This window comes from Paralichthys olivaceus, chromosome 5 (genome assembly GCF_024713975.1).
Source record: "Paralichthys olivaceus isolate ysfri-2021 chromosome 5, ASM2471397v2, whole genome shotgun sequence".
Taxonomy (NCBI): domain Eukaryota; kingdom Metazoa; phylum Chordata; class Actinopteri; order Pleuronectiformes; family Paralichthyidae; genus Paralichthys; species Paralichthys olivaceus.
In genome coordinates, this window is record NC_091097.1 from 7,415,367 (window position 1) to 7,426,070 (window position 10,704).

General features: G+C 40.7%; 1 protein-coding gene across 1 annotated transcript; it reads right to left on the reverse strand.

The window, feature by feature from the left end:
- Positions 1-469: 469 nt before the first annotated feature.
- On the reverse strand, positions 470-10,679 carry nmt1a (N-myristoyltransferase 1a). Its single transcript, XM_020094302.2, has 12 exons — positions 10,318-10,679; positions 7,081-7,186; positions 6,789-6,933; positions 6,548-6,666; positions 5,834-5,925; positions 5,576-5,692; positions 5,116-5,286; positions 4,936-5,044; positions 4,667-4,837; positions 4,416-4,580; positions 4,177-4,314; positions 470-2,784 (listed from the first exon to the last, which is right to left on the reverse strand). Exons 1-12 carry the CDS (start codon positions 10,425-10,427, stop codon positions 2,764-2,766), a joined length of 1,464 nt encoding a protein of 487 aa, XP_019949861.1. The 5' UTR covers positions 10,428-10,679; the 3' UTR covers positions 470-2,763.
- Positions 10,680-10,704: the final 25 nt, after the last annotated feature.

The following is a 10,704-nucleotide window of genomic DNA, read 5'->3' on the forward strand; positions in this document are numbered from 1 at the left end:
TACCCTGCCTCTTACCTAATGTCAGCTGGGATTGGCCGCAGCCCTCTGTGACCCTGAAGAGATAAACAGAACAGATAATGAATGGATGCATGAACAGATTACTCTACAGGACAGAAACTCAACTTTGTGCTGATTGTACAAAATGAGCTGATATGACAGATGAACTGTGAGGAAGAGTCAGGTTGTCTTATTAATTAGAGAAGGAAGCGCTCTGTGGAAGCCTCATGTTCCGGAACAAGGATCACATGACAGACAAAAAGTAAAAATATCATTGAAAAATGAATCCTCAAATATTACTACTTATATACTTTCACTGCTCATGTAGTTAAGGCATGAAAATCTTATCTTGACCACACTCAGGGTCGGCTTACAAGCTTTTTCCAGAAAAAGCAAGTTGTAGCCGTGATTTAAAGGTGCGTTTCATATCATCTGTTTCTCTACCTTCAGGGAAAAAAACATAACTCTCACAGCAACTTCTAGATTTTATTTTTTGTTCAAAAAAAGAAGAAAATCACCTGCCTCTTCACATTAGTTTCCTGCAACACCATAAGACCCATTCTTTATTCATTTATTTTTTACATCCATTTGCAAATAGAACCAACACTCAGACAGGAAACACTTATTTTAAGCAGGGGCTTCTCCCCAGTCACCATCATCATCACAACCACCACCATGATGGCTGTTCACGGGCCCAGCTCCAACACCCACCCTCCTGAAAACTCCCATTCTACCTGACAGGGAACTGAGCATGAGGATCTTTAGGCTGTGTGAGGCTCATATTTCATCTGCAAGTTAATAAAACTGCACATTTGTTGTCATTTTCTAAATAAATCCTAATAAATAGATTAAAATTAGAGCTGTTATTTCATTAAATGAGCCAGAACATAGGATCCTTCAGTTTTTCTTATGTGTTTGTTGTCTTGTACTTTATCTTTTAAGACTGTGAGATTGCCCCCCAAGAAAAACCTGCATCATGAGTTCAAGAAAAGAAAGAGAACTTTCAGTTTCTGATTTTGACCTCGAAGCCCTTGACTTTCCAGGAACATACGTCAAACTCTGTTAGTAAGGGTGGACATTGAAACCGGGACACAACTTATTCAAGTCGTCTTTAAAATCTGATTCCTGCTCATAAATGTGTTGAGTAAACCCCACTGAAAAGCTTTTAACCTCTGTCACAGTCCAACCTCGTCCCAAAGGAGCTTTTTTCCCCCCTCAAACTGAGTTGGTCTGTTATGATTAGTCTGTTTCTCTTTCTGCTTCTTCTGTTAGTGCAGTAAGCTTGATGAGAGGTTCATGAAAGTTAATACAGATGAGGAGACCTCCAGAAGACATACGCCAAATCAGGCACATACATCTTCATAATGGCTGATGGAGGAAAAAAAATAAAAATACAGGAGTCAAGCATAATCTTAACAGCCCTTTTCTGGGGCCTGTACTACGAAGCAGGATCTGTGGAGCTTCATGTTAAACTCTGGGTTTTCAGTTCTACGAGGCTGGTTCACATTTAACAAAATCAAAATAGTAACTTATGCTGTAGTACCAACCTGTTCCAGACTTTTATGTGTCCACTGTAGTTCTAAAAGAGCTTCAAAATACATAAATGCAGCCCAACTATTACAGCTTCCTTTTAAGTGAAAGGTTATTTGATTCCTCACAGTGTTCAAGTGTTTATGCTTTTGCTTTCTTAACTTGAGGATAAATAGTAAACTAAACCCTCTAATGTATTGTATTTGAAAAAAAAGTATCCACACACTTAAACATTTCTAATTATAATAAATGAACATTTCACTAAGCCTGATCTCACACACGATTCACTACTTTTCTCCTCTCGGCTTTGGCAGCAGTAAGTCTCACATCCCAGATGTTTCTATCTGCATCACATGTTCCTAACACTTTATCCATCAGCTAAGAGGAAAAATGATCAGGACTAAAATTAATAATACAGCCTTAACCTTGATTTAAAAATGAGAATTTGTTGTTTCTTTTTCTAGCGATGTGATTATCATTTATGTATCTCTTTGTTGAAAGTCACTTTGACTTTAAACTGACTACCCCCAGGCTTCAGCATTTCTGACACATTAAGAACTTTATTCATAGTTCTTATGACTGCACATATAGCGGGATAAGAAAACCCAGAGTTAACTGAGACATTTGATAACCAGCTTCGTAGTACGGTGAAATTGCTTGGTAGTACAGGCCACTGGTGTCCACTTTTGGTATTTATTACCTCATCTTTTTGAGCTTTTTCCACTTTAAGATATTTTTGTTTATATCTAAAACTTAAAGATGACAGATTGATTTGAATTGCAAAAAGCACTTCCAACTTTTAGGAATAAAACCATAGGTTCCTTTTGTGTTAGGGCATAATCTGCAGTTAGGTTTTGATACTATTTACAAGTATTGTATGGTGTGTAAGCCAAAAGTGAGTGTTTGGTATAAAGAAATCTGTGCAAACTGTTCTTGTGTCTGTGTGTTTGGTACAATCAAGACAGCTTCCAGATGTAATACAGTTGTTTGCGATGGTAACTACAATGGCTTAAGGTCCATGTGATTGAGGGAGGAGGAAGAATTGAAGACTCTTCCCGCCTCCCCGCCTGGCAGCAGTAGTGCAGGTCAAAGTTCAAAAGGTCAAAAAGTAAAAATGGGCGGTGGTTTTTCCTTTCCTAAAGCAGGAAGTCATCATCAGTCCATCTGTCAGGTGGTCAGTGCGATGGTGTGGTCTCCTGGCCTGTTGGTGACACTTGTTTATGGCGTAAATGAAGGTCACTGCAGCACCAACCCGACCTGAGGAAGAAGAAGTTGGAGCCATTAGGAGAGCAGTTGAAACCTTAAGGAACAGGATCTCTGCAGGGATCATCAAGTCAAACCAGCCAATGGATAATGTATGATAAAAAAAATTAGTGGGACACATGGTCAAGAATTAGTACCCCCGCCAGGGAGGTAATTTTTTTGTTCGTGTTTATTAGTTAGCAGGATTATGCAAAAAAAAACTGTTGGAGGTATGACATTTTCATGATTTTTTGCGTTTACTTGTCCGTCTGCTTTCCAATACGTTTTGGTGAGCAGTAAGGCTTGACAACATAGCGAGATAGGGTGTTAGCCTTGGCAGAGATATCGCTCTCCAAGCATCAGAGTAGTTTATTATTATAATCCATTCTTGGAGATAATCAATTAATGAATGAATGAAGCCTGGACCTGCATAAGTAGCAGAGAACAGATGGATTCACCAATGAAATGGAAATGCTTCTGTACCCAATAGTACAGGTCGGGAAATTAACCGATTTTCAATGCATTGCGGTGCGTACGATTCTGCATCAACACAGTTGATTTGTTCCCAATTCATAATTTAACATCATTGATTAATAACTGAATATATGTGGTTATCAGTTTTTGCGAGTTACAGAGACAGGCACGCACAAGAGTAGTACTTCAAGCAGATTATCACACTTTTTTTAAAAATTCATTGTTGCAGAATAAGCAATGCCCCATTTATCCAAGAACATAAATATGAATTAAGCAGGTTTTTTCAGTATCACTTCTTATTAGAAAAAGAGCAGACAAGTAAAGTCTCATGTTGACCAGTGGAGTAATGGGGGGCCGGGCCAGGCCAGGGGGGCCATATTTAGCCTTAACTGTATCAGCCTGATACAGTTAAGCACAAGAGTCTAAACAGAATGAATGTCAAATCGATTTGGAAAAAACTGACTCATTATAGAATCACTCTGATTTTTGAATTGAAACGCTTATTTTGTAAATGACAGCACATTTGTAAGAACAGTAACCTCTATAGTCACACAGTGATAAAAGAAAGAAATCGTGTATAGAAATGCAAAGGCAAGATGCTTCAATAATCAAATTGTGGCCCTCTAAATCAAATTGTGAGGTGCCTCAAGATTCCCACCCCTATCGAATAGCAGTGACAGTGTTTTGTTACAGATCTACCGACTGCTGCATTAACATTCCACGGTCAAAACAACCTCACTATTGACTGTAACATCCGCCAACAGCCAGGAATCTGAAACAAGCATTTGATATCCAACCAATTAACATCACTGCCTCGAGCAGACAAGAGTTAATAAAGAAAGCTAAAGACTTCAATAGTTTTGCCAGACCCCCTGTAGATGAGCTGAGGTTACGAAATTGCCGTTGTGAAAAGAAATGCTCCAGAAACTCTACCTTTTCTGACCCCATGCTTGGACACTTCCAATTGTACAGATAATACTGTAGATTCCCATCACCGATGCCGAACTTTAGCTTCTCCAGAAAAGTCTTGTTTTCCATTAGATCCAGTGCATTGAAGACATCGAACCCTTTCTGAATAAGAGATGAGAGATAAAAACTCCATTACTTCCCATTTGGAGTACGAACATTTAACAGAACACTGATGATGAACAACTGATTTAAGAGGAACGCACCGATTTGGCCAGGACGAGGGCATCAGACATCAGGTCAAGCAGTGGGGTGGTGGTGTGCACGTTATAGAAGGAGTAGGCAGCTTTTAGACTGCGGTGCACAGGGTGGTTCATGATGGTAGAGGGCAGCGTGTAGAAACTCAGGAAATCGGTCACTTTGCCACCGTTCTGTCAAGAGAACAACACATACTTTTGTAAAGGCTCCTGGAGTAAAACACGACAGAATTATTTAAATATAAGACATGGTCTTTTACCTCCACCAAGTAAGTGTCGATAATGTTCTCCTGGGGCAGAAGCCAGTGTTCCACCTCGTCCGGGCTCATAACGGGCACCAAGCTGAACTGGCTCAGGTACTCACGGAGGAGACGATGTACCACTGGCACATCCTTCTTGGTCATTGGCCGCAGACCTGAAGTCTTCGGGGCCTGAAAAAGAAGACATGGATGAGGAGAATAAAGGCATACTGGAAGAAAGAAATCATCTCAAAGATTTATTGTGTGTGTGTGTGCGCATTTCCACCAACATCAGACAGACGGTACAACTTCATGGTGCGCTGCATAGTCATGTTCCTGCTCAGGTGGGAGAACTTCACCTCGATTAGCTTGCGTGGGTTCAAAGAACGATGCCAGTACCTGTGCAAAGAAATCAAATAGTACTGACACAGTCCAAGAAGAAAACTAAAGCATGTTTCTGTCAGACCCACCTGCATGTGCCCACAGGTTTGGGCAGTACCACACCCGCAGTGTACACCGCCTGAAAGATGCCCTGCAGGTTCACCCGTCTGGTGATTTCTCTGATCAGAACGGGAGCGACTCGTTTGGCGCGAAGCTTCTTATGAACACAGAGGAAATTGATCTCAACCATTTTCTTTTCTCTAAAACACAAGAAAAACAATTATCTGAGCAGGTCTGCAACAGAGTTTATTAATACTGTCAATCAATAAAAAACAAACCCTAGACAGTTTTTTACACTTTTATAATCTAAGTGAAGATAAAAAGGCATTTCCAAGTGTAAAAACAATATGCATGTGATTTGGAAGTGAGTGAAATAAAAGGAGGCTAATCTTTCATCCCCTGATTTTATGCAGCATGTGAGATCAATTAGAAAGTTAGGTCCATGTTGACAGGGTAACATTCTCATTCAGCATTGATGAGTTCGCTCACATGTCATAGATGCGGATAGTGGCAGGTATGGCACTGATAAAGCCCACCAGCTTCTGGTTAGAGTTAACCCTCACTCCACAATGCCACTGGGGCAACCAGCCGGGGGGCCGCAGGGCCCTGAGAAAAAGACACAAGTGGAATAAGAATGCCATAAAGCAAATTATTAAGAGTTCAATATTCCACATGACATTGAACATTTCAATTTAAGATCTTTGTCAGGTGTAAAATTGGAAAAATCACAGATGTGAAAGGAATTACCAGAGCAGGAACTCAGGAGAGTAGTCAAATCTAAACATGTTGTCATCGTCTTCCACATAGTTCTCATTGAGAAGGGTGTAAAGCTCCTTGAGCTGGTTTTAGAGAATACAACAGAATCTGACATTTAGTCACAAAAGTAAACAACCTCTCACTACACATTATTTATCTACTGCAACTATCTACTAATCTATCTATTTATCCAAGTCTCTGTGAATATGAGCATATGTGCCATTAACTATTTTATGAAACATTCAAACGAAATCTGCCAATCATCAACATTTTCTGCATCTGTTATTCTACTTTTAAAGCATTCCTGACAATACAAACTGTACCATACACATCAATGCACATTAAAGAGTCAAAGGGAAACCTTTAAATGAAAATACAATCTCACCAACATTTGGTAAAATTACACAGTAAATTTTCTTTTGTGCACTCGAGCTGCATCTTAATTTCCTTTAATCATAGTTTTCATCTCCAAATCACGTTAATTGATCTCAGCTTAAGATTTTAATTTTACTTTGACAAAACAGACAAACTTCATTATTGTAATCATACATAAACAACAGAGGAGAAGAAAACTGAACGAAGGGCACAATCAGATTACCACTGAAATTTCAAATAAACTAGTTTCCTATCAAAAATAAAGCAAAGAGGAAATATTGAGTTAAAGATAAATTACTCATGTGCATCCCTGCTTTGAGTGTTTCTTACCACAGCAGGGCTCCCCAAGTCGAGGGTGTCCCAGCTGAAGCCCTGTGGGAGGCTGTAGGGCTCTTCTCGAATGTGGTCTTTGTCAGGTTCAATGGAACCGTGCGATGTCACCGTCTCCCCTGAGGAAAACAGAACAGATCCTGACATGAAGCACAGAAACTTGGATACCTGCCATTCTCATACCACATGTTGGTGTTTGAGTACTTGTTAAGAACTGAAAGTTCTCTGACAATTGGCATACCTAGCTTGGGAACAGGTTGCGTATCCCAGAACTGGTAACTCCTCCGAGTTGCCTCCTCCATGGTTTTGGCAGGGCCTTGGCCTACAGAGAACAGTTCAATGGCCTTTTGGATCTCCTGTAGCTTATCAGCTGGCAATGAATTCACCTGTTAGAAAGGTTGAGAGGAGTTAATACAAAGGAAAAACAATGAAACACCATTACAAGGGCCAACTCACCAAATGAATCATTATCTTCTATACAAAGACTTGAGTGTGTGAGTGGTTTCATTTAAAAGAAGTGACAGAATGCATGCCTTAGAGAGGGTGTCCTGAGCTGCTTCTGTGGCACCAGATTTCTTCTTCTTTTTCTGCTTCTTTTTCTTCTTCTTGGCACCAGTGTCGTCAGCCAGACCCCTGTCACTGAAACAAGACAGAAATAGATGTCTGAATTAGTTTTCCATTCCAGAGAGAAAACCACATCCTGGTCAAAAGGTATCTGTAAAAATCTCTACCTGGGAAACACAATGCAAGACACAGGGTGATTTAAGACGTATTATATTTACTTTTATATTGAAATACTACACATACACACTATCAGCCTAATTCTAAGGATTATATCAACTGAAAAATGTTATCCCAGAGGAGGCCACTTATTTTAAGTTTTGTCAGGTAATTAATAGAAAACCTGTCAGCAGTTTGACGCCATCATATATGTGAGGCTCTAGATCATTTTCATGATAATTTATTCATTTTTTTTTTAAAACTCTTTTAAACATCATTTTCTTCCCAGAGTCCAAATGCCTTGTTTTGTCTCACCAAAGTCCAAAAGCCTTCCATTCAAACAAACCCTCACATTTGACACTTTAAAAAAAAAGCAAATCTGACGGCGGAGAAGCTGGAGTCAGCAAATGTTGATTCTGCTTAAAATCTATTTTAATAATAAAGAGAGCATGTGGTTCATTTTCTGTACCTGGACTTAATCTTTTTAGCTTAAAATAATAATAAATCCTGGATATTAAAATCCTTTAAAAAAATATATTCCCACTGCGGATGATTCATTTAGGCCTAGTTTGAGAAACCATCTTTTCCTGATGAGCAAACTTTTTTTTTTTTTAACCTTGTCAGTAATCAGTTCTAGGACAGTTACAGAAACAACAATACAAGTCTGACAGCAAGTAAAGGTGTTCCAAGTCAAATAAAAGTGGTGGAGCAGTCGTAGGTTATAATACCAGAAACATATGGACTGTATCCCTCTTCCTCACCTGTATGTAGCTGTGCAGAGGGATACAAGAGGGATTAAATCATAGTACACAGGTCCTGTAACCCCTTCCCACAACCAATGTGTCATAAACCTCTTTCCTGATCAGGTCAAACCTAAGGAGCCCCACACCCCCACACACCCACCTATCCATCTTCTGGCCTGTGAAAGACTGGATACTTACAGAGGATAATCTCATTAGTGTCGGAGAGCAGAGAGAGACACAGTTCTGGCCCTTAACGGTTACACTAGCGCAGATGGTGAATCACATGACCTCCAGAGTGCATGGCATCTACGTGTGTGTACGTATGCATGTACGGGAGGTCAGTGAGTGACAATGGACAACAAAACATTGAATAGTTTGTTCCACAGGCTTCCATTTCCACAGAGTGGACCAGTTAACAGCTAGAACTACTCTTTGTTTCTGTGTGTGTGTATAAGTTGGTGCAGGGGGGGGGTTGCACGTGTTGCTGGAAAAGAGCAACAGTGAAACTCAGATTTACTTCCCTTTAATGAAAATATGTTCACTATGCTCCCTTCGCAGCAGTGTTGGGACGACTGCTTACACCGAACGCTTTGACCGTTTCAGGCTTCGAAACCTTTGGATTGAATGGAACAATCTTGATGATTTTCACATGATCAATAAAGTCTGGTTTAAACACATCCAGGGCACATGAACTTTTTTTGTATTCCTGCAGATACTTGCATCTCAGTTACATGCATGTGTGTGCAGCGATCACCACTACAGGTCAGAGAATTGACTTTCTTTTTGTTGTTTACATTAAAAACCATCTTCTGTTTAAATAGGCATGCGATTTTGTAAATTGAAGGATAGTTACAACAATTAAGTTATGTTTGTGGATTTTTTTGTAGAAATAATGCACCCACAAGAAAAATAATAACCCTTACCTGATAATACATTATCTTAGGGGTGGGCAATATGACCAAAGATTATATCAACATCATAATTGTATTATATTTCAGAAGATATTGATAAATAACACAATAGATGTCAGATTATTATTATATTATAATCAAAGACAGACTTTATCCTGAGTGAAAGTTGTGGCATTAAACTTCCTCATGGGCAGAGAATGATAAATCTAAAGGTCAATCAATTATGTGTTTTACTTCCTCACTGTGCTTACATAATGCACAAGTAATATCTTGATAAACACTTTGTACTTTTGTGATGTTGCTATAGATAAAATATATTTTATAGTTATTGACATGAATGTCTTGCCTAACATTGAAATTAAAAAGGTATCAATGTCTGTGTTATGTATGATCCTGACACTGGTATAACTTGGTGATTATTACAATCCTTTAAATTAAAATCCTTCACTCTGCTGTCAAACCTTTCAGTGCACATGATCACACTACATATTATAACTTGTGGGGAGAGATCACAGGTAGATATTAGTTCATTTAAAGGTTGGGTACTTTTTGTCCTACAGCAGCTCTTTCTGTCCCCAGAAAAAAAAAATACAGAAAACATGTTGCGATCAGGACACGCCTTAATATCTGCAGGCCTGGACTTATGTTGTGTCACAGCTTGGTAAACATTTGCCGAGACCTGTGCCAGGAAAAAAGAGGATTTTCATTAAAGCCTGTTTTCAGTGGGAGTTACTCAGAGCTGGGCTGCTTCAGGATCCGTCACATTTCTGGGATTTGCACGGGGAATAAAACGCAACCTAGACATCGCCCATGTCACAACACTTGCACAGGCACGTGGATTACCCTTGTTTCACTTTGCATTTGTCTCCAGTCTGCACCGAAATCCACGCACAGACAATAGGGGGGTTTGACAGCTATGCTAGCACGCAAGCTAACGCCTAGCTAGCTGTTCGCCGGGGTTGCCATGACTTGCATCAGTTACCGACAGCCAGCAGCGATGTGTGGGTGAAACACCGAGCTGTCAGCTTCATGGGAAGGTTTTACATTTGTTCCTGAGTTGCAAAAGTGACAGGAAACGATGGATTTTAGGGCAAAAAACTCGCTTTCGTGCGCTGTTTGTTTTTTCAACCCCCATCCCGAGCCTTGCTATCACGGCTAGAGCAGAGCGCAGCTAAGACACGCCCAGAGAAACGTGCCTTAAGCCAATTGCATCAAAGAACTGGTGAATGAAGGGCGATTCTAGCCAATTGGGTGACAACAAGTGGGAGGGACGTGTCGGTTGCCCGGCTGTCTGTGCCTCACCGCTTGCGGAGGCTTCACTCTGCAGCCGCTTTGCAGGTCGGTGCTGCGGCGTGACACGTCTCACAGCCCCGCGGCACCGAGCTCGTCCTCTTACCCGTCGTCAGAGTGGTGCTCCTCATTTTCACAGTCGCTGCAGTGTCCGTGGTCCTCTACGTCTTCTCCCTCCGGCATCGGTGCTGTCTCATTCTCATCCGCCATCTTCATCCAGGAAGTGAGGAGCCACCGCGTGTTGTCGACGCCTTTAAACCCGCCTCGCTGTCATTGGTTCCCCCCCCTCCCCCCCCCCCTTTCTTGATGTGTCTACGATCAGAACCTGCTCACAATGTTATCTCACTTTTTCTCTCTCCAACAACACAACCCAATGTAGATCACTTATTTCATCGTGTGTGTTCTCTTGTCTGTCACACAGACACGGTTAGAGCCACGTGATCTGCAGGCAAACGAAGACAGCGAAGCATTTGACAGGAGGCACGTGAGGGGT

Excerpts from the sequence above, each read along its gene's own strand:
- nmt1a (XM_020094302.2), bottom strand. The coding sequence starts at position 10,427 with ATGAAGATGGCGGATGAGAATGAGACAGCACCGATGCCGGAGGGAGAA. Across the intron at positions 6,934-7,080 it reads CTCAGGACACCCTCTCTAAG|GTGAATTCATTGCCAGCTGA; the intron begins GCATGCATTCTG and ends CCTTTCTAACAG. Across the intron at positions 4,838-4,935 it reads AGTTGTACCGTCTGTCTGAT|GCCCCGAAGACTTCAGGTCT; the intron begins GTTGGTGGAAAT and ends CTTCTTTTTCAG.